This window comes from Pleurodeles waltl, chromosome 1_2 (assembly GCF_031143425.1).
Source record: "Pleurodeles waltl isolate 20211129_DDA chromosome 1_2, aPleWal1.hap1.20221129, whole genome shotgun sequence".
Taxonomy (NCBI): domain Eukaryota; kingdom Metazoa; phylum Chordata; class Amphibia; order Caudata; family Salamandridae; genus Pleurodeles; species Pleurodeles waltl.
The window spans coordinates 275,336,407-275,363,335 of record NC_090437.1 but is presented as its reverse complement, the minus strand read 5'-3'; the positions used below and the strand labels follow the sequence as shown (position 1 = coordinate 275,363,335).

The 26,929-nt window shown below is 44.7% G+C and overlaps 1 protein-coding gene across 2 annotated transcripts in view; it reads right to left on the bottom strand.

The window, feature by feature from the left end:
• The window catches only part of BMPR1B (bone morphogenetic protein receptor type 1B), a 384,328-nt gene that overhangs the window by 215,058 nt on the left and 142,341 nt on the right, over positions 1 to 26,929 (bottom strand). The window contains exon 1 of one of the 2 annotated variants that reach the window (XM_069238156.1): positions 1,809 to 2,106. The exons of the other annotated variant lie outside the window; for it this stretch is intronic. Coding sequence (XP_069094257.1) covers positions 1,809 to 1,881 — 73 coding nt within the window. The 5' untranslated portion in view covers positions 1,882 to 2,106. Of the gene's footprint in view, positions 1 to 1,808; positions 2,107 to 26,929 lie in introns of those variants that run through there. 2 annotated transcript variants of the gene reach the window in all.

Sequence of the window (26,929 nt, the reverse complement as noted above, 5' to 3'; positions counted from 1 at the left end):
TTTTATGGCGCTAGCCGTGCCTTACCACTGGCTACCATCATACCATAAATAGGACGCCTGGCGGGCGTCTTGGGATGGCGCTAGCCAATGGTATACTTTTTCCCGCAAAACTGCGTTAGCGCAGTTTTGCATGAAAAAGTATAAATCAGGGCCATTGTATTTTGTACGTTTGTGCCGCTTTTGAGTCAAAAAATGACGCAAATGCAGCACTGAAAAAGTATTAATATGGGTCCCAGCCTTCAAGGTAATTCATTATTTGAGATTGCTATTCCTGAAACCACCACCAGGTGACACTTGGGAAGCATACGAACATATACGCACTCCAAGGAACGGGCTGTCAAGATTATACTTAGAGGTGTTCAGCTGCTTATCCAAACCCAAAACTAGCCGTGGCTCAGTTAGTCCACAGTAAACAGGTATACGTAGCCAAGTGTACGTTGTAAACATATTACTCCACAGAAGTTGGAATAAGTGAATTATATGTTAATTTACTCTCTAAGAACATTTTTGGTATGAATGGAATTATGTAAACACAGATTGCGAGAAAAATGCCTGTTTCATGACATGCCAGGCATTCCGCAGAGGTAAAGTGGGACTAGGACTGTGAAATGCACTTATTTTAAAACAGAAAACAATAAGCATTTTACTGATGCACATTTGATCGTTTACCGGAGTTTAAAATATGCATGTTTTCATCATATATGTACCTCAGTTGACAAATTACAGAAAAAACATAACTGTACACAATATCGTATACAATATGATTTCTCTGTTTTGAAAACCTAAAGGTACTGCACTATTACTTAATTTTAAGAGCGCATTTGACCACAGCCGCAGCCCGCATATGGATTCTTGCAGACAATAAAATCAGCTTGAAAGGCAATCACCTACAGACGTGTCCATCTGTGCAAAACCGAGCACTGGCGACCTAACCCCACCGTACCCCACAAGTGATATCACTCCAGGAGGATGACTTTATTTACTGTATCTCCCAACCGCAGCCCAAGTCCTAACCCTGTAGCTAGGCATCTAAATGTTTATAACAAGGTTCGTCATCAACAGTCGCTTCTCAACTAATTCATGGCTCCCAATGTTAACAGCTGTCCTAGTTTTTGTCACCTGCAAACCGCCCCCATGCGGAGTGTGGCTCGTGCTGCTCTTTCACACCACCGTATTTGCCCTCATTGACATCCTCGAGCGCTGTTACTCTCAGCCCTCTTGTACCCATGTGCCCCAGAAAGATGCACGCGCCAATGGTCTCCGAGGGTATATGCAGACGTGTGAAGACCATGCCTGCTCGCTTTAAAGCAGAAAGATCCGCTGGGAACCGCGTTAATTTGAATTATACAAGGACGTATGTTTGGCGACCACACGACTACAGATTATAAATCGGACCATCTCCCAAACTGTAAGATAAAAACCGCCGTACAACAGAAAAAACAGCAATCACACAAGTTAGGTTTATGTTTGGAAAAAACTAACAAATGCCACCCCGGTTTACGGAGTTCGCCACATCGTTACTACTGTAAACCCTGAAAATATGCACGCGAGCTGTGCTTGTATTCAAATGCAAAAACTAAAATCCACATCACTGAAACAAACCACCGCAGTAGCTGGAATGTATCAACGTTATCGGCTGGCGACGGCGCTGCATCCGAATTAAGAAGCAACTTTATAAACGGCCGGCAGTTGGCTCTAACCTCAGAAGCCCCCAGGTCCGAGGTACCCGCTGTGCGCCGTTACTGGAAGAAGGAAGGCAAGATGTACGGACAGGGAGGCGGCGCGCAGGCAGTATACGGTCCTCTTACCCCTGGTGTGCAGGGACAGTAGCATCAGCAGGGACACATGGAGCTGCCAGTTGGGCTCCTCCAGCCAGCCCATCGCGGCGGGGCGGTGCAGGGCTGCCGGCGTCCCCGGGCTCGCCTGCTGCTGCTCCCAGCTCCTTCCTCTCACTCCCAGCCCCTCATGCGGCGGCGGCCTCGGGACGCCTGGGAGGAGAATGGGAAACACAGGGCTGTTACTGCGGGGCTCTGCCACCCGGGGAAGGGTCCCCGCCGGCGCAACTCGTGGGGAGGAGCACTGCTCGGCTCCCGGGCTGGCTCGCCTCTGGAGGCAGAGCGCGGCTTTGTAAACACTTGGAAGCATTTACCCTCGCGCCGGCTCTTAACCCCTTCCTAGCTGGAAGCAGAACACGCACAGGCTGGGCAAGGGCACGAGGCTCCTTTTACTCACAAATAATGTGGCCGGTTGTGGCCCGCACCAAGAACACTTGTATATTAAAAATGCACCATTGTACGTTTAGGCCGCACACACTTAAAAAGTATTATTGTAACTCCTTTTGGCTAAAAAAACAAAACAAAGAATGACACATTGTATAGCATTCACTGGCATTTATGATGGCACGCTAAATAGGGCAGGCCCCTGTTCCCCTTCACAAGCAACACATGGTACAGTGAATGTAGACAAGTACACTTTAAACGAAAACACACAGTATCACTGCACGGACACTTCTTAAGAATTAACACACCAGAAAGCTAAACACTTTGCACACCCACACCTAAAACAAAACATGCACACTTTAGTGAGAAAAGGGAGTGTAGGAATCGTGCCTTTTCAGTCACCCAAATCCATAGGTTAATAGAAGGACAATCAGAACTGAGCGACAAGAACATATGAAACTGTTCTTTTGTCCTTTCTGTGTAGCTCGGCTACTTTTGAGGGACTTTCTGCAGCGTGTTCCCATCATACTTGCCAGCCAGGCACTCAAGCTCGTCTCCCAGGACTCTGCTCTCATTCCCTAAAAAGTAAGAGCACATTAAGTGCTCAGTTCTTGCACTTAGTCCAGCTCTACTCTGTCTTTAACCTGGCTGTATGTAAGAAGAGACTTACACAGGCACCCGTTCCCTTCTGCCAAATGTGTTATGATGACAGCAGGAAGAACAAAGATATAAAATGGTCAACCCATTGTTTGAGAGTTAGTTTACCCCAGCAACTCGCCTATATTGAGTCTGACTCAATGAGCACACAACACTTACTGCGATCACGTTTAATCCTTTTCCTAGGACGTGCGTTCACCTGCTGTATTTATCTTTATCGCCCCAAGCTGCTTTAAAAAAAAAAAAAATCACCCTTTTTCTTCTACTATGGCATAAGCTGATAAGGTAATTATTTCACATGGCTGCCAGTTATATTGAAAACATTTGTAGCACAGAGGATGAACTGTTTGACTTCTTGTGGAATCATTTTTCCCAATGGTGTTACTTTAAGGGAGAGGAGTGCGGATTGTGAGGGGTACTTATAATTCAATATTTTGTAAAATAACCGTTTTAAGACGTTTTAAACAGAGACAAGGGAGCGTGTGTTTTTCCCTCCATGTGTATGTAACAATCCCACGTGAAATCTGAAAAACACCTCACCGTACTCGATTTAAAGCACCTGTACCCAACTATTTACTGCAGAATACATTTATTGAGGGGGTGTAAAACCTCAAACAATCCCCACCCCCTGACCCTACATCCCCTGTGTGTCATTGATGAAATCTTGTCAACAAGAACACAAAATGTTTTTCAGGATTTCGAGGTGCCACTTCATCTCTGACAAATAGGTCTGTTTAAAGTATGACAGCTTCCCCTGGACTGAGCCCCACAGGAACTACACCATTACCAGCACCATCTTGGGAGAAGGACCAGCTGTTTGAATGTCCCCTGAGGCACCACACTCTAAAATTAGCGATGGCAGGTTCCACTTCACATTCGGTGTCAATGGGGACTCCAAAATATCAGCGAGTGAAGCAGATATTCCTTTTTTTTCTATTTAATGATATAATCACATATTTCAGCACCTTTTGACACAAGCACCAAAGGAGGAAATAGAGTTAAAGAAAAAAAACGGAGAGGAAATCAAGAGTTAACAATATAAAGGGTACCGTGAATTTTGGCAACGTTTAGAACTTGGACATATACTGGTAAACAAAACTGATTAGGGACCCTGGGAAATCTGATTAAAATCCTCAGATCTTGATCTAAGGAGTGGACCCCATTCAGTGAAAACTTTAGCTGGCTCTTGGCTTTCTATGCCATCTGTTTAAAGTACTGCAAATTAATATTGAGCAGAACCCTGAATGTGATAATCTGAGAGCTCAAAGCAACATTGGTTTTCTAAAAGATCCTAGGCATGTTCAGGGTTGGTAAACGGTTCACCTTGAAAACAGCAATAAACTCCTGAGACATTCATCTTATCACATCAGTACACTGTTGTATCTGCTGGTTAAGTAGTTGAAAACAACTAAGAAAAACCCCAAATCCATCACATTTACAACACAAAACTTGTGCCAAAGCACAGGGTAGCAAAGGAATGAGGGATAAGCCGCATTTAGCATTATGGGGAAGTTCATCAACACTGTGACTAGCACGAGCATAGTAGGGAGAGAAACATCCAGTATGAAGCAGAAGTGCATTGATTGTGGGCTGCCGGAGGAATTAGAAGATGCTAGCGAATTCAACATATAGTGAGAGCAGGGCTTTATCGGTCCTATTGGTTGCTTTTCTCATGTTGAGTTGCAGGCAAGCCTCCTCTTATTTCTCAATTAAATTCTAAATCCTGAGTGGCATCTACTGATGCAATTTCCTCTATGGTGTCCTTAGGGCTTTTTCAAAGCTAATTAAAGTAGCTGTTTGAGTAGCTGTTTGAGTGTGGCAGTACTCACATGAAAGTTAGTGACATGTTTGGTTCCTTTACTTAAGGGTATGAGTATTAGGGTATTAGCATCAATGGTCCAATCACGGGGTCACAAATATGTGGTACCTGGTCTGTTCAAGTCTGGTACGGAAAGGGTAAATGGGGTAGGATTAAAATGTCCTTTTCCAATATAAGGTTTTGTCATTTATTAGGTGTTCAGGGTCATTCCTCTGGCTGCTAAACTGCAGGAGAGTCTAGTATTAATGGCAGATGGTCCAATATCTCGGTTGTCATAGGTCAGTAGAAGTTGCAGTCTGTCAACCACAACCCTTGACACTCGGGATATCATATCAGATTTTCATAAACATATTTTTAGATAGATATTTTGCAAATATTTCATGAAAATTATCTTGAGAGTTTGCAGCTATCACATACAATATATTGCCAACAACACAATCTAATCCATGCAAATAAACATATGGCACTGATCAGCCTCTCCTGGTAGCACATTGGGCAACCCTTGTATGATGTCAAGGGTAGGAAAAAACATTTGCTAGCAAATGATATTGGGCATCCTTACAAAAATGTTCAGGTCTTAAATTCATATTTATTAATGGAATCAATCCATTTCCATAGGCTGCTTATGCCACTCTTATACAATATGACCAGCATGCTCATGAATAAACAGGACATGTGTGGGCCTGGCGTTCTAGTGATTTTTGTCTTTTTTTAAGCCGTGCACATGCATGTGAAGGTAAATGCACTTGTTGGTACACAACCACAGCCTAGACAGACAACCGTAAATAGGAAAAAATAAAAGTGCTAACATCAGCTATTATATATTCACTGGCGGGTCAGTTAGTGTCAAGACATATGAATAAACAGGTGACTTTTAGCAGGCGACTGCTTAAGGTTGAAGACCTTGCTGTTACTGCTTATGCGATCAGCTTTGAGACAGTCTCATCTCAAGCCATGAGCAGTGGCGGCTTCTGCCAATCAAGGGTGGTGGCGCGGGGGGTGTACTGTCAGGGGTGAGGGGGAGTTAAAAATATATATATTTTTTTTTAACTTTCCTGCCACTGCTGCTCCCGGTCCCACTGTCGGCCGCTCCCTCTCCTCCCGGAAGTCACTGGGGCACAGGCGCTGCTTTTGTGCGATACCAAGTATGAGAGCAGTGCTGGGATTTGCCTCAGCGGGCTGGTTTGATGCTCACTCAGGCACAGGGAGCCTGTGCCATTTCTTCCACCCGGGTTGGAGAAATGTAAGTGCAGCCTAAGATGGCTGGCCAAACTGACATGCACACTTTACATTGCCTACCACTCTTACTCCCAATGGCCCGGCCCTGCCCCACCCAAGACTTGCATGGCTCAGTCAGACAGTGACAAATAATGTTGGTCACTGCCTGACTGAGTGGGGGGGGCGACGCTCCTCTGCTTTAATGGAGAAGCCGCCCCTGGAAGAAAGGGACAAGAACAGCACAAATTGGTGGTAACAGGGGTGGAGAAGGCGGATCAGGAAAACATCCTGTGTGAACTGTACTTAATATGTATGCCAGCTACCAGTGGGGTAAGTCACATAGCTAACTGAAGACTAATTATTAAAATACACTTGCAAGAGTTGAACTACAAGAATACTTTATTTACATTTATTTGTTAAATAGCATTGTCCCATCATTACCGTCTGTCAGAGGCCTATAATCTTTTAGTCCACCACCAAGAACCAGTGTTGTGTGCACCTAGTACAAAATAAGCAAGGAAAATGCATAAATTACACAGTGCTGGCTCCTGTGGCTTTGTGATTTCAAAACACAAAAATTCACAAGTGGCACTATTGCCCAAACTATTTGGATTTTACCCACCAGAGAGGGTTGTAAGGGTGACTACTTTCCAGGATTTGAATCTGTGACCTTGATGTTTCCTAGGTACCACAGCAGTGACAGCTTAATTCCTTGAAATAAAGTAAATGCCTTTTACTACTACTTAGCTCACATAGCTAGCTTGCTTTCTATGATTATGTAACCATTGAGCTATCTTACTTGTTTTTTTCAACTGCATACCTCACTGCACTATCTTCCATGCTTTGTACAACTACTCCACAAAACTGGCCTATCTAAGTTGTTCACATAACTATTTTACTCAATGTGCTACACAACTTCTTTTTTGCAACCAATTAACTCACCAAACTATTTAATATGTTTCCAATGATTACTTAGCTCACTTAGAGCCTGATTTATTTGTTGGCAAAAAGGGTATTCCATCACAATGGCGACACAGTATCTTTTCTGCCAATCTGAATGTTTGCCCTCCTAATTAGAGTCTGGCAGACCTTCATTGTATAGAGAGCAGGAGCTACTTCATCTGCAACACCTATATACACCTTCGATGTCCCGATGGAGTATGGCCATCAGAGAACTGGCTATATGTCTGCCCACCAACTTTTGATGGGCAGACATATAGCTGTGTTGTAGTGCCCATCACTGCCAGGGAAAACCTGGTCGTAAGGGGCACTGAAAAGTGCTCAAAGCCCACCTTGCCATGGGAGGAACTTCCGATGGCGAGGGTGATATTTTTTTTTTTTCAAAAAGAAAATACCGATGAGGGATTTTCTTTTTGAAAATAAAAAAAAATGTACATTTGATTTAAAGCTCTGTCATTTTGACAGATCTGTCCGTCAAACTTACAATGCATTTTCAGGAAGTACCATGACTGTGGTTCCTGGAGCTGGCAGAAATGTCTGCAGAGGCAGCAGATATCTCTGAATTTAGGGAGAGGCGTACCCTTGCAATGGCGGGAGGAAAGTATTCCGCCATGCCAACAGTAATTACTCTGTCCGCCAAGTATTAAATCAGTCCCTAAATTATCTAACTTGCTTTTAATGACAATGTCATTTGCAGATCTTTTTCACTTGTGTTTGTGGAAGTGTTTTTACTAGTCTAAAATGTATAATCATTAACCTGTATGAGATGTTTTGTAGCTCTAAATCAATCATTGCACATAAATGCGGCTTTGCATTTGAAGCTTGCACAGAGATGTGTATTTACTTTAAACTGCTGATAAACACATACTTTTCATTTTGTTTTTCTCGCCTATTCCTTTCCTCTTTGTTAGTTCTGACATAAGTCATGGTCATAAATGTTTTCATGATGCAAATGTCTAATTGCAACAATAGAATGAATGGAGAGGGTGTTAGGTCTTAGCTTTCTTTCCTATTTAACCAATTTAAAAATGACTGCATTGTTAGATTGATCTTAAAAAGTAGTTTCTTTATGAAAAGGCTCCAAAGGCGTATGAGAACGGGAGTGGTCTCATTGTGAAATGTACTTTACTTACCAAGACTTACTTTTGTCTTATAGAGTATAACGCTGGGGAGAAAAGAGTGAAGTATCGATAAGGTGTCAGAAAATAGTTAAATGTTTCTTGTGTTGAGGACATTCTTTGTTAAATTTGCTAAATCAACAAAAGCTGTTGTGTTCCATTGAAAACATCATCATCTCATTGGTTGAGATCAGAAGTTATCTCCACAAGACTTGCAGCTTGTGACCTTTTAAAATTGCATAAATGTGTGTTCCCAGGCTAGACAAGAGAAGAGGACATCCGAGATAAGACTAAACTATATCACATAGAATGTGCCTATTGTAGACTTTCTTGAGAGCACCTTGACTCAGATACATTCTGACTCTTTTCTGATGCATCTCAGATTCACTCTGGGAGCTACCTAATTTGGTTTTGAATTGATATTGCTTAAGATTTTACTGAGTATTTTGAACCTCTCTTTATTGGAAGTTCTGTTACAGCTTTTATGCTTTCATCTCTCAAGGCTAGAGCTCTTCATAGGTTCTGTTGATGTTCTATTTTCACTCTAAATTAGCTTAGAATAGGGATACATTGTATGGAACACACTTTATGATTTGTTCTGTATTGAGAATATGATGAATTGTTAATAAAAGAAATCCATTACTAAAAGACTTAATAAAGATATTAAAGATTTTTAAATTAATCCAACCCTCATTATTGACTTCCATCCAAGTAAATGATTTTAAATATTGATAAATTGTGGCCGCACAGTTCAGTATTAATTTTTATCTACCTCAAAGGTCCAACCTCCTGGCCCCAGTGGACTGTGGGAACTTCATGTTTCTGAATAAAGTTTAATCAGTGACAACTGGAGTTCCCAATAGACCCCCTTTGTATCTTTCTAGGGCTGTACATGGTTTGTGCTTGCAGAACTGCTTTGCGAGTCTACCCATAAGTTTCTGTGGGATGTTGTGCAATCAGTCTGCCAACAACTATAACTACATCCTGTCACGAAGGTCAATTGGGAGTGCTCCCGTAGCTGTGTTTCCACTGACTTGACCTTTGATAACCCTGGCACTGTCTTTGTTGCCCCTAGTCTCAAGGAATATTAAGGTAGAGCCAGATAAGAATGTGTACAGGCTTCCAAACACTGTTTACGTACAGTAGTTACCAAATCTAGGACCATATGTACCAAAGCATTTTCCCATTGACACAGAATGGGTAAAACCCTTTGATACATCTGGCCCCTAGTCTCTTCCCCAGGCATTGAACTGCAAGTAAGAAGCCACTGAATAGCTAGTGAGGTACAAAGGTTCAATTGTGTGATGTTTTCAGTGGTCAAGGGTGTGTGAGGTCACTTTCACTCTCCCTGCAGTTTGTTGAATTGATGTCCATCCATCCATTTGAATTTAAACGCAAAAACGTTTTAGCTCGTCTTGGCCAGATATATATGTTTGCATGTATCTATGGGTATGTTTAAAGCATATATTTAATTACAGAACAACAAAACATTGAATATTGGCTAGACTCCATAGAAACAATGTAGGATTATTTACAATAAGCCAGGTTATTTGTGGTTGGCTAATCCCATCATCTGGAGATGCAGAGCTCTCTGCTGTGAGCTGCATCATTTGTTTCTGCACTGCAGGAAGATTGGGGCACTAGGGAATGTTATTCCAGATCCTGTGGATGTAAATGAAGAATGCCAATCTTGTTTATTCTTTGTTCGCAGTTTGCTTATTTCCAGTCTGGCAATGACCCAGCTCCTACTGGAGTACCACCTGCTTGAGATTAGGGTCGGGCTGTGGAACCAAAAGCAATCCTGGCAAAATGCTAAAAACATAAATCCTGCTCCCTTCGTCACCTTGCATTCTCTTTCCATCCATTCATTCACTGTCTGTCTTTCCTCTCCTCTCTCTCTTTTCCTTTTCTGCTTGCTTTCTCTCTACCTTCCCCCTCCCCCCTTTATCTCACACTTGAAGCCTCCTGTGCCTTCTGCAACTAACCTTGAGGAGCAGGGAAAAGTGACAGAGGCCCCAGAAGCAGCACGTGGCTTTCAAAATTCGCCTCCAAGGAATCCAGCCCACCAAGGAAATGCCAAGTGGAATGAAAAGTCTGTCCACCCCTGGTTGAGATGTTTTTTTTTATCGCCTGGTATGCAGTAGGTGCCATTTCTGGTGGTTTTGCATGAGATACTGATGTTTTTGAAAAGCAAGCTTAGAGGGCTTGAAAGATGTTCCACCAGGGTTGTGGTAATATTGTTGCAAATATTCAAGCCTACGATGAGACATGCTGACAGAGGCCGCCCTTCTCCGGCGCCCCATCGGACCCCTGCCCTCACTTCATCTTCAATAAAGCCGACGACATCATCGCCCGCACCTCCAGGCCATCATCAACTCTTCATTTTCTTCTGCTACCTTCCCCGAAAGCTGGAAACACGCCGAAGTCAACGCCCTACTAAAGAAACCTACGGCTGACCCAAGCGACCTGAAAAACTTCAGCCCCATCTCGCTCCTCCCCTTCCCTGCCAAGGTAATAGAGAAGACCGTCAACAAACAGCTTACCAACTTTCTGGAAGACAACAACCTTCTCGACCCTTCACAAACCGGATTCCGAACCAACCACAGCATTGAAACCGCCCTCATCTCAGTCACAGACGACATCAGAACCCTGATGGACAACGGTGAAACAGTCGCCCTCATCCTCCTCGACCTCTCGGCTGCCTTCGACACCGTCTGTCACCGTACCCTAATAACCCGCCTCTGCTCCACCGGGATCCAAGGCCAGGCCCTGGACTGGATCGCCTCCTTCCTCTCCAACCGATCTCAAAGAGTTTACCTCCCACCTTTCCGCTCAGACCCCACCGAGATCATCTGCGGCGTACCTCAAGGCTCCTCGCTCAGCCCGACACTCTTCAATGTCTACATGAGCCCCCTCGCCGACATCGTACGCAAGCACAACATCATCATCACCTCCTACGCCGACGACACCCAACTTATACTCTCCCTCACCAAGGACCCCGCCAGCGCTAAGACCAACCTACAAGATGGCATGAAGGACGTCGCAGATTGGATGAGGCTCAGCCGCCTAAAGCTGAACTCTGACAAAATGGAAGTCCTCATCCTCGGCAACACCCCACCGCATGGGACGACTCCTGGTGGCCCACGGCCCTTGGCACCGCACCGACCCCCTCAGACCACGCCCGCAACCTCGGCTTCATCTTGGACCCTCTTCTCACCATGACCAAACAAGTCCACGCCGTGTCCTCCGCCTGCTTCCTCACCCTCCGCATGCTCCGCAAGATCTTCCGCTGGATCCCCGCCGACACCAGAAAAACCGTGACCCACGCCCTCGTCACGAGCCGCCTGGACTACGGCAACACCCTCTACGCTGGAACCACCGCTAAACTCCAAAAACGCCTGCAACGTATTCAAAACGCCTCGGCCCGCCTCATCCTCGACTTACCCCGCAACAGCCACATCTCCGCACACCTGAGACACCTGCATTGGCTCCCAGTCAGCAAAAGGATCACCTTCCGACTTCTCACCCACGCACACAAAGCCCTCCACAACAAGGGACCGGAATACCTCAACCGTCGCCTCAGCTTCTACGCCCCCACCCATCTCCTCCGTTCCTCTGGCCTCGCGCTTGCTGCCGTCCATCGCATCCGCCGCTCCACGGCGGGTGGGAGGTCCTTCTCCTACCTGGCAGCCAAGACCTGGAACACCCTCCCCACCAGCCTCAGGACCACCCAGGACCACTCCGCATTCCGGAGACTCCTCAAGACCTGGCTTTTCGAGCAGCAGTAACCCCCCTCTCCCCTAGCGCCTTGAGACCCGCACGGGTGAGTAGCGCGCTTTATAAATGTTAATGATTTGATTTGATTTGAATGTGCCACAAAGACCATAAAGGAGTGCACTGCCCCTGTCCATGTGAGAGAGGATTAATGCTCTGAATTTTGTTCTGAATTCTATTTTGGGCATTGGGGTTTCAGCCACTACAATATTAAAGATTTGGCAAATTACTGGCTCACTTTGTTGGTAATGTGTTCTTTTAAAATAAGGTCAGAGCTGAGAGTGAATGCATGTGGTTTAGCCTTGTACCTCAGATGGGACAACGTCCAGGTTCATTTTGAAGAGAAAGGCATTTATGAGTAATTCTTTGTTGCTGTGGGAGAATGGAACTTCTGTTTGGGTAAGGTTCAGTTTTGGGTGGCACTGTATTCCAATTCTGAATGTGGCTAAAGCGGGTATTAGGTGAATGTCATGAACAGTGGAGATGTTCACCTATACTTGCTTGTCATCAGCTGATTGATGGATTTTGATGCTGGCACTGGTGAGTAGCATTTCAGTGCAGTGGCATAAAGCAAAATGCTGTGGCTGCCAGCAGGACATGATGAGGGGCCACTAACTCTCCAGTATCTCACAGGTAATTGTAAGGTTTAGGATGCATGAGAGGAACCCCTGAAGGATGTTCCCCTTCTCCACAAGGGCTGAAGGGCCCGTATTACATCCTTGTGTCGGGCAGATATTTTCAGAGCTTGTAGCTGAGGCACAGGCCGAAGGTTTGAAGTACTCCTCAGAAGACAGGAAGTTTCTGGGTTCTTTGAGTTCCCATCTAGATGAAGTGGTGATACTTGGGGAGGCAGAGGTGCGGAACTACGTCTCCTCTCATCATTGTTTGCTTCCCTCTGTTATAAATTATGTGCACAAACCTCTCTCCTCCATTGATATGATGTATGTCATAAAAATAAAATGCACACTTTTTCACAAGTACAAACAGCAGAACTAATGCACAGAAAATTAGATGAGAGTGTTTTAACAAATATTACTTCCAATCATTATACAATACTCTAAATACTGGATCAAGGTGTGCAGGGATAAGGATGCTCACACAGCAAATGCACATTGCTTGTTCTCCTTCCCCCACTTCCCTCTTTGACCCGAGCTTGCTGAATGACCTGGACCAGCCAGAGCTTATTCCCCTGGAAGAATGGTATTGCATGAATTTATGAGAAATTTTCTCAGGCTGTACTTCATTCTACCCCAGGTATAAACAGGGCCAAAAGGGGTAACCAAAAGCAACCCTGGCAAATATGCTCAAACCAGCCGCGCTCTCCTCATCTCCTTGCACAACAGATCTCTTCCCAGCCATCCAGTCTCTTTCTTGCCTCTTTTCTCTCTCTCTCTCTTTCTCTTTTTCCTCTAATCGCCTTATCTTTATCTTTCCTCTCTTTTGCGCTCTCTTGCAGCATCCCTGCATCTTCTACAAAGAGGCTGGGGAGGTAACAGAGGCGTCTGCGTGACCATGGGCTTTCAAAAGAACACTTCCCTAGCAGCTCTGTCTGCAACTCAACATTTTCCATATCACGGCTACCCTACTGTGTAGCATATTACGGCTCTTCATCGTCAGAATCATCGTAAGTATGCTAGGGGTCCTAGTGGCAGGAATGGCCCCTCTAGATGCTGATGGGGTAGTAAAATACAGCGATTAGAAGTGTTCGATGGGCCCCTCGGGTCTCTGGTCCCACTGTCAGCGCATCAGCTGCGCCAAAGGTTATTGACCCTCTTCAGCTCGTCGGGTTGCAATTACAGTACCACGCAATACACTGTAAACCGTACTCTGTGTGGAAGGGCCTTTCAAGTTACTCGGCACTATGCCTTGAAAGCTCCTTTTTGTGCTGGGGCAGGAGGACGATAGAAGCTTAAGAAAGTGTGAAAGTTCAACGGAAAAATGTCAACGCTCTGACAGACCCTGCTTAAGAGCGCTCAGAGCGCCTTCCTTCCCACTCCATCCCCGACTTGCAGCATTCCGCATCGCTGACCGCCAACAACCCACGAGGAGAGAGAGGGCAGCTCACTTCAACAGTCTATGAAAATACCTCCACTCTGTGACAAATAAACAGCGCACTCCCCCCTCCCCCCGGCTGCCACCAGCTTCTGCTCCCCATACCACCAACCCCCGATTTAGCCGCGGTGCTGCATGCTAAGCACGTATTTTCTTCAGCAGCCCTGCCATGGGCTTTCTCATTCTTTTGTCCTTGTTCCCCTGGAACAGAATGGGCTGGACGCTCCCCTTCCCCCCCGAAACCCCCTTGACACCCCCCCCCTCCCCCTCAACCCGAACTTGTCTATTACCCGCAGAGGGTGATTTGTGTTCTCACTTACGGGGTATAACTGTCACCGCCGATCTGCTCCGGGCCCAGATTACACGTGATGAGGGTTGACCCCTCTTTGAGTGTTCGCACTTTATGCACTCACTGCAGAGCGCGCGGCGCACAAAAGTCCCTCAGATGTCGCGGTCATCAATCTCGCGCGCAGCATGAGAGCTGCCAGGCCGGGCTCCCATTGACATTACAAGGGGGAAGAGGAGCACGGGGCACTCTTAAGTTTAAAGCAGCCCTGCAGTCTATTCAGCGTCCTATTGTTTCCCGTAAACTCGCTCACCAAGGCAGTAACCTGTAGCGACTGAAGAGCTTTATTATTTTCCTGACGATTTTCAGATTTTAGTCAGCAGACAGAGTAGCAAAACACTTTGGCCCATATTTATACTTTTTGACGCTAAACTGCGCTAACGCAGTTTAGCGTAAAAAAATTTAGCGCCGTCTAACGCCATTCTGAAGCGCCATGCGGGCGCCGTATTTATGGAATGGCGTTAGCCGGCGCTAGCAGACCGGCGCTGCCTGGTGTGCGTGGAAAAAAACCACGTAGACCAGGCAGCGCCGGCGTAGGGGGAAAATGGCGTTAGGGTGTCTTAAAATGGGGCAAGTCAGGTTGAGGCAAAAAAATCGCCTCAACCCGATTTGCGCCATTATTTTCGACGCCCAGATGCCATTTAAATGACTCCTGTCTTAGTAAAGACAGGAGTCATGCCCCCTTGCCCAATGGCCATGCCCAGGGGACTTATGTCCCCTGGGCATGGTCATTGGGCATAGTGGCATGTAGGGGGGCACAAATAAGGCCCCCCTATGCCACCCAAAAAAAATTAAAAAAGATAAAAAATTATACTTACCTGAATGTCCCTGGGGTGGGTCCCTCCATCCTTGGGTGTCCTCCTGGGGTGGGCAGGGGTGGCAGGGGGGGTCCCTGGGGGCAGGGGAGGGCACCTGTGGGCTCATTTTGAGCCCACAGGCCCCTTAACACCTACACTGACCCAGGCGTTAAATAGTGGCGCAAATGCGGGGTTTTTTGACCCGCCACCTCCCGGGCGTGATTTTTGCCCGGGAGTATAAATACGACGCATTTGCGTCGCCGTCATTTTTTTAGACGGGAACGCCTTCCTTGCATCTCATTAACGCAAGGAAGGCGTTCACGCAAAAAAATGACGCTATTTGCCCATACTTTGGCGCTAGACGCGTCTAACGCCAAAGTATAAATATGGCGTTAGTTTTGCGCCGAATTTGCGTCGAAAATAACGACGCTAATTCGGCGCAAACGGAGTATAAATACGGGCCTTTATTTAAGAAATACGTATTGTCATATCCTATTGTCATGACAACAATGGCCCTTAGGCGTGACTAACTGGACGTTTACTAGCATATCGCACAGGTGACGATGGTAAGAGGAAACATTGAGGAAAAGATATACACTTGACTGCCGTCAGCGCCACTGCCACATGGCTAACAAACGGCATGAGACGCGTAACAAACGTACATACGTAACATATAAACACAAAACTCTACAAGGTAGAGAGGAAATGCCAGTCTGCTTGTGGAAACTTCACCAAGTGAAAATTCCACGTCACCTGTTAAAAGTCTTTTGTACAGCTTAGGTAGGTACATTTAGATGGGGGACATAAAGGTCAAATTGAACAAAGAAACAACATAATATTAAAACCATCATGTATAGATAAACAGTTCTAACATTCACTTTGAATTTCCTTCAGAACCTTTAATTTTATGTCCAGTCAGGTCCAATGTAAACCATTTGTCATTGCCACCTAGATTGTTTTCCAGAAGTGTCACAGATGTACAGACTGTACATTTATCAAAGGAGCGAAAACTTACCTTAGCACTTGTAACACTCAAGGAGTAGGGAATGTTTATCGCTATGATTTGTACTCACTGCAGCTACTTGGGATTGGCAAGTCATATTCCTTTCACAACAAAACATTTTTTTGGGAACAGTACAGTTAATTGTTCAACAGTCTGGAAAATAAATGCTTTGCTCGTTTTTCCTTAAATAAAGTTTTATTACCGCTCGGAGAGTTACAAAATGCGTGGTTGGCTGCTGACAGTAGCAGTGCATGGGCACTGAGTAACCACACAGCCCACCACTGAATCTTTGAATTAACACTGGTTAATAGCAGTTCATAGAGTTATTATGCACTATCATTGCCATTATTATTATTAGAAAAGGGCCGAGGGTCTTCAGATGAAGGGGATATGTCAAACACCAGACCTGACTTAGGCACAAGGGTCGTGCTCATCCATCCCTCCCCCAGTGCAGTGGGCTGCGCTGATTCCAGATGCTTTTCTGTCAGTGGGGTGAACCGAGGACCAACCTAACATAATAAAGGAAACCGGCTTCAGCATAATAATGAGGGTTCAGAGGGGAACTTTCTGTTGCCCGGGCTTTTCTTGGCAAACCCACAGTTCACAAAAATGACTATTTATTTGGTAGAAAAACACCACAAGATCCAAGCTTAATTTGTGCCAGTAGTTGCAGAAGGTGGGCCCAGCACTCCTTTTTAGGAACCTGGATTTATTTTTCATCATTAGAATTTCACCCAGAGCAAGGGAGAGAAGGGTTGAAAAGAGAGAAAGACATAGGAAGAGAAAACAAGAGAAGGTCAGTGGGATAAGCTAGTGATGAAAAGAAAGTGCATGAGTGAGACAAGGAGGCGGTTGAACAAAGTCTATGAGGCAGAATCAAAATTCAGCAGCCTTGTTATTCGGCAACCCAGCTTTTGACAAGCACCTAAGAAAAACTCTGGGTCCCTTCATTTAGTTATTTTTCCACTATAAAGTAATTTACTTTATACATTCTGCTTCTGTACAACTACCTGACGCAGCTTTATGATTATAGCAGTATAATCTGAACTTCTGTTCAGGAATTTGTATAGTTGGAATTTTACACGGTTTGGCCATGAGAATAACATCTCCGTATTTGTTGGAGTAGAAGTCAATTCTCTCAGGAGCTACTACATGCGCACTTTGTGTGTGAAAACAGTACAGTCTAGTTGGTTTAGGTTGTTCTCTGCAATTTTCTATAAGTTCTGATGTTTTGTGTTAGCAACTTGCAAAAGCTCATGAATAGATTTATACACATTTAAAGTACTATCGATGCTATACATGATGTGAACCTCCTGGTGAGTAAAACTGCAATCTTCCAAATCACAACACGGTCCTGTTTATTTAGAGTGAATTTGTGTAGGTGCATTGTCCACTAAGAAGGTGAAGGTGTAATTCATTTTTCAGATAACCCAGACAGTGCTTCTCGCAGGACTGGTGTCCAAATATGTTTCAGCTGTGCTGATTATTCAAAACTGCAACATAAAATTAAATAAGCACAAAGAACCATTGTTTGCAGTCCTTACTAGACAATAGTTGCATGCAGAAGCTGTTAGATGCCATAAGTCATTGACATATTGTTTGCAGTCCTTACTAGATAATAGTTGCATGCAGAAGCTGTGTGATGCCATAGACCATTGACATATTGTTTGCAGTCCTTACTAGATATCAGTTGCATGCAGAAGCTGTGTAATGCCATAAACCATTGACATATTGTTTGCAGTCCTTACTAGACAATAGTTCCATGCAGAAGCTGTTAGATGCCATAAATCATTGACATATTATGTACAGTTCTTACTAGATAATAGTTTCATGCAGAAGCTGTTAGATGCCGTAAATCATTGGCATATTGTTTGCATTCCTTGCTAGACAACATATGCATGCAGAAGCCGTTAGATGCCATAAATCACTGGCATAGTCTCCATAATGTTCAGAGCAGTACCTCTATTTTATTGTTCAATGTGCACCTCCATCTCCTTAGCTGTGGCAGATTGGATTGACTGGCATTTACATAGTAGCATCCCTGAGTGGGGTGGGTTGAATTTTCTTTTTTTTTTTTTTGGGGGGGGGGGGCACACCTCTAAAAACCAACATTAGTGGTTAATCCAGCAGTCATTGGTTATTGTTCGGTATTGAGATTAGTCTTGTTCTCTCAAGGACATAATTTCGTGCATTTACTTCAGTCTCCATGTAAAAGAAAAGATGTGACATATTGCAACTTTCTGTCATTGAATTAGAAACCCAGTCTGTGAGTGTGCAACAGCAAATGTACCACCTCCGTACATCCCCTTCACTTTGCACAGAAATGTTCAGTACCACTGTCTTGTACCACCTGGTCCCTCCTCCAAATCAATATTTATCAACGTTTCTCCTCCATGCTTGCCCACAACAACTGCTCGGACATCCTTAGTTAGCTCAAAAACATCTTCTGCATGCCTCTATCACTAAGTCCTGTTATTTGCTAGCATCGATTTGTGTCTCTGTAAAGTAATTGTTAAACATTGGCAAAGCCAATAGCTCTGGTTATGCATTTTGTTGTAAAATATGTAACATAAGTAAAAAAAACAATGGTTCTTTCGAAGTAAATATTTAAATCCGTTACTTAAGCACAGTAGTTAAGTGGAAACACATACAGTGGATAAACAGTCATTCAATCTCTTTTATGACAATGTTATCCAAATCTATGCACAAAGTAGTAGGTGTACATTTTACTAGTACAGTCAACACGCGAATGAAGGTGTGTTGAGTGTATAAGCAAAATGTAAAGGTTTCAATCCTGAACAATGATTTGTATTTTTACAATCACAGAGCACATCCTGTCACTCTTCACTATCCTTTGCAGTACGCCCTACTTTAAGAACAGATTCCGATAACATTCTTGTAACAGTGAATAGATTACTATTTATTTAATGCATATGTTTCCCCTTTACCTATGTGTCTAAGTAAAGTATCTGAATGTTTACTCGGAGGAAGCCATTGTTTTTTGATTATATGACTTACCCAGATGGCGCCCAGATACCAGGCTACCCTGTATTGATTCCTCCTAAAATATTTAGCAAGCACTGGCAAATCCAAAAGGTTTCAGGCTTGCTGCCAACCTTTCTCTTTGTCATTACTCATTTTGTTTTGTCTTAGCTCTTGATCAACTGTATTGCTGGGAGAGCTGCTGTGAACTTGTAAATATAAAATGAATATTGGCTTTAAGTAAATCGTTTTTTTTGGTCTCAGAAAGCACACATCGCCCCAGCAGTCCGTGGCACTGAAGGGAACTACTTTTTGTGCAGATGTGCTCCTTGTGAAAGAGCAGAATGCAGTCACTCACATTTAACTTAGCCAATGGCTGAAGTGAACTAACCAGCTGCTTCATACAGCTGTAATGGATTGAAGAAACTGTAAATGACGCAACAACAGACTAATGGATCAAGAGAGCTGGCTAAAAGTCTCTACATTTACCTAGATTACATAGATAATTTTGGTAAAATCAAAAGGTCTTGGCAAACACCAGACCTAAAAAATACATGTTGTAGAGAAAAAGAGAAAAACCATAACCCAAATGATTGCTTTCTAATTGTGATACATCTATAAGTTAAGGAAACTAATGTGTCATGAGTCAATGTATTTTTGAAATGTGAAAATAGTCACTCGTGCATCGCAAAGTAAGTACCCCCTATGAGAACGAATGATATACCAAACAGACAACAGCATCTGGTCAGAGGGAAATACTACTCAGGGTAGAGCCAAATCTCTCTATGTATATTTGAAAGCATTGCTAACAATAGTGTCTGCAGACAGCTGTGTTTTCAAGCCAGACCTAAAAAGGCTAAAAGAACTTCACCATAGGCATAGCCAGCATTTATTTTAATGGGGCCCTTTCCTATGTTGCTGTTCGGGACTTTGCATCTCCATCTTTGGTCTACCCATCACCCTCACAGATCACCTTCACACTATCTAGTCACGTAGCTCAGGTGGCTATAGGCTTCTTCTATCTGTGGTGCAATATACCTTGCAATCCCCTACAAAAAACTCACTCTTTAAAGTCCTGGCAACCATTTTCTGTTGTGGCTCAAAGTGCATTTTTTAACTGTATGTTGGCTCTATATCTCAGCTTTTTCGTCTTACTTTAATACCTATCAACCTTGTAATTCTTTTAACTAGATTTGCTGATCACAGGCTCAGATGTGTGGCTTATGACAGACACAGCTGGCTGCTGGGTTTTAAAAAAAACACATTTTTACTGGTTTTAATCAAACAACTCCCATAAGTGGTGCAGGGGAGTACTGAGGTATTGAGGGAGAAGACACAAACAGACAACAACACTTGTCAATTTGGCAGGTGAACACCATGGCAAGAATGTCCAGTAATATAATAAAAAAACATGTCACAGCAAGTCTATCCCTGCACGCTCCATGCAATGTAGGAACTGTACAGGTCAGAATTGCAGGAGTGCATAATACCCCCATGTAAGGACCATGGCTTGGGCAGGCACGGCTCCAGCTGTACTCCCCTGTACTTAGCCCAATCTTTCCAAATTGTGTGGTGTTTCTGGGGGCACCCCTTCGCCAGGTAGACTGGGTGTTTCAAGGTCACACAATAATCCATGCCTGTGGCCTAGTCCTTGACAGAGGAAGCCTCTGTGTCTTTCCTGGCACATGCTATATAATGTTTTGCTATTATCAGACCCAACCAGAGCAGTGCCCTCTGATATCTTTTACCCCCCAAATCCTCCATAATGTGCAAAACGATGAGCTAGGGATACCTAGATATTCCCCACCCAAGAGCTCCCTCCAGAAGACCCAACAGCCCGTTCCAGAAGCGCGAGAGTGCAGGGCATTGTCAGAATGTATGGAGTAAGTCCCCATGTTGGTTGCTGCACCGCAGGCAGTTCCCAGCAGTGATCAGTCCTATGCGGTACAACGTTGCTCTCGTAAGATACGTGCCGTGTTGCAATTCAAGCTAAATCAATCAGAATTGAAAGACTATTACCGCCTCTTTAGGAGCAGCTATTGCCACAAGCCAATCCTCATTGTCCAGCATCCCTAAATCTTGCTCCCATGCCTCCTGCAACCCCACCATTGGGTGGCGGACAATTTATGGTAGGTTAGAGTGCATGACGGAGCTGAAGGAATCAGAAGAACAGTGTGCGGTGTATATTGTACTCCACTTGTAGGTTCTGAAAGGACTTCTGTGACCCGTTGTGTAACATGTCACCCAGTGTAGGTATACCTATTCTGTGCCATGCAGAGAAGCCACATAGAGCCACAACCTGAGGGAGCCTATTGCCCCTCCACAGAAGAGTCTCCAGCGTAAGCCTACCTGCCCATTCCTTGGATTTCGCAGTGTCTGCCCTATTGACAGCACCACTCTCGTGGCAGAGGGCAGGAGCGGTGGGATGTCGCCACCACAAAGCAAGTGAGGGAGATTGCTACTACCTATAGTCCATCCCTCCATTGTGTATGCCAGATCATCAAATTCCCCGAATCACCAGTCGTTCACTATGAGTAAGTACGCTGCTCTGTAATAAACAAGAATGTCAGGAGTAGCTATCCCACCAGCAAATACGGGCCAGCAGCACTTTCTAGAGGAGATTCAGTGCATTCCCCCTCCCATGGCAAGGTTCTACTCAGAGCCTTGGTTTTAGTGAAGAAGGTCTGACCCACCAGGAAGGGATGATTTTGAAGCTGATAGCAGAGGCACAAAAGGGAGACCATCTTAAAAATGGCAGAGCAACGCAGGAGGGACAACGGAAGGGTGGATCAGAATTTCACATCCCTTGCAAGACCCTCAAGCTGAGCCAAGAGGTTGACCTCATAGGACTGAGCCCCATTATCCATGTGTTATAAATGGCCTTTCTGCGGGGTCACCCCCAAACGTTTTGCCTTCCTCCTTCTCTTTTTCTGACCTCATTTTTGCTGGCTTTAGGATTATGCGCACTTTACCACTGCTATTCAGTGCTAAAGTACATATGCTGTCCCCTTAAAACATGGTGACATTGGCTCATGCCCAACTGGCTTATTCAATTTACTTGTAAGTCCTTAGTCAAGTGCACTGCATGTGCCCAGGGTCTGTAAATTAAATGCTACTAGTGGGCTGCAGCACTGGTTGTGCCACCCACATAAATAGCCCCCTAACCATGTCTCGGGCCTGCCACTGCAGGGCCTGTGTGTGCAGTTTCACTGCCACATCGACTTGGTATTTAAAAGTAATTGCTGAGCCTTAAACTCCCCTTTTTCTACATACAAGTCACCCCTAAAATAGGACCTAGGTAGCCCATAGGGCAGGGTGCTATGTAGGTAAAAGGCAGGACATGAACATGTGTTCTATCTGTCCTGGTAGTGTAAAACTCCTAAATTCGTTTAACACTGATGTGAGGCCTGCTCCCTTCATAGGATAGCATTAGGGCTACCCTCATATACTGTTTGAGTGGTAGATCCTGATCTGAAAGGAGTAGCCAGGACATATTTAGCATGGCCAGAATGATGATACAACATCCTGCTTAATGGTGAAGTTGGATTTTATATTACTATTTTAGAAATGCTACTTTTTGAAAGTGAGCATTTCTCTACCCTTAAATCCTTCTGGGCCCTACAATCCACATCTGGCTAGGTTTAGTTGACAGCTCTCTTGTGCATTCACTCAGACAAATCCCAAACACAGGATGCTCAGTCACACTTGCATACATCTGCATATTGAATGGGTCTTCCTGGGCTGGGAGGGTGGAGGGCCTAACACTTACATGTCAAAGGACAATAGCCTACCCTCACACAAAGGACTTCCACACCCCCTACTGGGACCCGGGCAGAGAGGATGGAACTGAAAGGGGACTTCTAAGCCACTGTTTGAAGTCTCCCCCACTTCAAAGGCACATTTGGGTATTTAAACAGGACCTCTGCCCATACCAACTTAGACACTTCTGAGGTAGACAATCTACTTCATCAAGACACTTCCTGGAGAAGAAAACCTGAACCTGAAACCTGCCAAGAAGGACTGCCTGGCTGCCCAAAGGACTCACCTGACTGCTTTTCTGAGAAGGACTGATGCCTTGCTGTTACCCTGCTGCCTTGCTGCTCTCTGGCTGTGCTGAAAAGTGTTCTCTAAGGGCTTGGATAGAGCTTGACTCCTGTTCCCTGAAGTCTCAGGACCAAAAAAGACTTCATTCCTGCAAGAGAACTCCCTTTGCAGTGAAAATCGATGCACAGCCTGCACCGCTGTGAGAAAATCACAGCACGCCGAACCGGAACAACGCAGCCCGACTTTGCAAGGATAAGATCTACGCAGCGCCAGCGTAGCGACCAGAAATTCAATGCACGGCCCACTGGATCGAAGCAAAGCCGAGCCGGAACGACGCAGCCCGACTTGCTGAGATGAATCGACGCAGCACCTGCTATGCGGTAGAAATTTCCACGCAACGCCCACCGGATCGACGCAGCCCCTGTGACTTCGTCCTGCAAGCGCTGAATTTCAATGCATTGTCCCTGGGGCGTCCGAAAACCCCGCAACCCGAAGAGGATCCAAGTCCACGCGCCAGAAATTTACGCAAAGCCTTCCCTGCGTGAAAAATAAATGACGCATCACCGTGTGCAGCCCGAGAAATCGACGCACACCTCCCTGTTTTCCACGCATCTCCTCCTCTCCGGTTCTTTGCGGAGATTTTGAATGCAAACCAGGTACTTTGTGCTTGCAAGAGACATTTGTTGCTTTTAAGAGACTAAAGACACTTTATATAATTTTTATTGTGATATTTCAACATATACTTATTGCATCTTAATCATCTTGACCTGCATCTTACCATATAAATATTATACATTTTTCTAAACACTGTGTGATGTATTTTTGTAGTGTTCTACTGTGTTATTGCATGATTTATTGCACAAATACTTTACACATTGCCTTCTAAGTTAAGCCTGACTGCTCAGTGCCAAGGTACCAGAGGGTGGGCACAGGATAATTTGGATTGTGTGGGACTCACCCTGACTAGAGTGAGGGTCCTTGCTTGGACAGGGGCAAACCTTACTTCCAACCAAAAACCCCATTTCTAACACCGTGCTAAAGTCCATAGTTATTTGAACCCTTAGGGGAATACCTGTAAACCCGGTGCCCACAACACATCCAGTGGGAAAGGGGCAATGGGTTAAGAGATGATTTGCCAGTGTTTATGTGCAGGAAGATCTGGAGAGCAAGGGGTCCCATTGTCCCCAGGTCATCCTGCAGTTGAGGTTTTAGTGCCATTCTTGGATTCAAATTTTGTGTGATGTACTGGTTCAGTAATGAATTTGCCAGGTATTTGGTTGCATACATCAACTGATGAAACATTTTGAATTGTGGTGACTGTTTCTTTTTTAGGAGAACAGCCTTAGACAGTTGCTTCTAAATGCTGGTAAGTAATTGCCCAACTGCTGCACATTTACTCTACAATTTCCCTAAAACTTCAAATTTACCCAGTGCTGCCCCAACCACTGCCAGCTCCCTGAAACATGTACTCTTCTATAACTGAAGTTATGGATCCACATGCTTTAATTCTCCAATGCAAAATAATGTACTAAGATTTATCTGTCTCAATGAAATCAGGTTAATGTTATACTCGAGTTTCTTCTTTAACAAACTCCTCTTGCCCATCTTCCGTCTCATTCACTTGAAAAGCACAGCTTATTGTGAGGCAACTGCTATTATTGTTTGAGGACAGCATCACAGATCTTACTTCAGTGCCTTTACTTTAAGTGATTATACCAAAGCCCATCCTCATCTCTACAACCATATCATGTCAACAAACTAACCATTTAGCCCAACATGTGCTTCCTTAAACATTTCACAGACTTTGCCTCTACCCTTCTCCTACTCTACAACACCATCCTCATGCATGGTGACCTTAGTAAGTGGTATAATGGCTATGACAAAGTTCTGGTCTAGGACATACTTTGCATTCTTAACTCACTGCGCTTTCTACAATTACAGCTGTACACCCAAATTCCAAAAGTCACAATGGTTGTCTAATCTTTTTCCATAACACTCTCTGAAGTTCTCTCTCCTGCCTGAATCTCTTCGGGGTGGGTCAAGTCTTAATCACTTCATATCATAATCACCAACTTAATCCAAAATAATACTCTTTTCTTATCTAGACCCAGGATGTCAATAACAATGACTCTATTGCTTCCAAAGTCACCTTCTAGGAAACGCTGCCACTAGGCCAGACTGAAAAATCCGTGGCCTTGCTGACCTTCTTCTAAAACAGACTTTAAAATATCCTAAAATGTGTCACCTTTTTTTAAACAACAAAATGCACCTCTCCCGCAAATTGGCTTCGTTCTGATTTTCTCCAAAAGTTTAAAATTACAGGAATTCCAGTGCAAACTGCAGAGTCATGAATGTTGTACTCTGTCCACAACACATGATAACGCCTCAGCCTTTCAAGAACATAAAAGCAGAAACTCCGCAACACAAATGAACTATACTGTGACAACAAAATCACACACAAGCTCAACAGTTCTACCACAATCTTCAAAATCCTTTGCATTCTCATCTTCAACTGTTGTTGCTTACTATATTATTCACTATCAACAACAGTGTGAGCTAATGCTTCAATTTTCTTACGATAATGGCATTACTCCTAGTCCTACTCCCTCGCCTTCCTTTTAAACCAATGAGGCCTCCCGCCTCCCCCTAGACCCTCCCTTCCCCTTTTATACCCCCCCCACCCTTATCTCCTCCTGTACAAAAACCAAGCCCAAGCAGCAACTCGGACAGTCCGTACCGGGAGGGCGGGAGGGAACGGAAAAGGAAGGCGAGGGAGTAGGACTAGGAGTAATGCCATTATCGTAAGAAAATGGAAGCATTACCTCCCGTCCCTCCCTCGCCTTCCTTTTAAACCAATGAGACATAGCAAGAAAAACACAGGAGACGGACACAGAGTTGCAAGAACTTTTATTCATATCCTGCACCCCTATTATCTCATAGAGGATAAGACTCGGTGCCCTAAAACCGACTCCAAATTACCCAAGTCCGAAAGCCTATAATGACGCACAAACGTCAAAGGTGAAGCCAAAGTGGCGGCCATGCAAATTTCCACCACGGAAGTCCCCTGAAGTTCGGCCACCGTAGCCGCCATACCTCTGGTAGACCGACCCTGAATCCCTTGAGGAGGAACCACCCCTTTCAAGGAATAGGCCAACAAAATCAAAGATCTCACCCACCGACTCAAGGAAGCCGTGGAAGGTTTCTCACTTTACGTGCCGGACCAAAATTAACAAAAAGTGAATCCCCCTTACGAAAAGGAGCCACCACCCGCAGGTACTCCAATAAAGCCCTGCATACATCCAACGAATGCAAATGGACCTCCTCCCTAGAGGAGGGCTCTGGACAAAATGAAGGAAGAATAACCTCCTGACGGGAATGGAACGAAGAATTGATCTTTGGAATAAAGGAAGGCACTGGCACCAGAACTACCCTATCGGGAAAAACCTTACAAAAAGGAATTGAACAGGCCAAGGTCCCCAATTCCCCCAACCGACGAGCCGAAGTAATGGCTACCAAAAAGAACGTCTTCAAGGACAGATGGCGCAAATCACAGTCCCCCAATGGTTCAAATGGGGCCTCCGTCAAAACATCCAAAACCAAAGAAAGATCCCATGAAGGAAAAGAACGAACCGGGCGAGGAAATAAATTAACCAGACCTTGAAAAAATCTAGGCATCAGGTGCCCTTCATCCTTAAGATTACGCCATGGACCTCTGAATGCCTGAATCGCCGCCCACTGTACCCTCAGAGATGCTACCGACAAACCCAATTGCGCACCGTCCTGCAGGAACTGCATCACTTCAAAGATAGACGCGCAGGTAGGATCCAACTCATGACTCAAACACCAAGAAGAAAAAACCTGCCACTGTCTACCATAGGAAAGTAAAGTGGAACGTCGCCTGGAAGCCAGTAATGTAGAACTCAAAGCAACCGGTACCCCC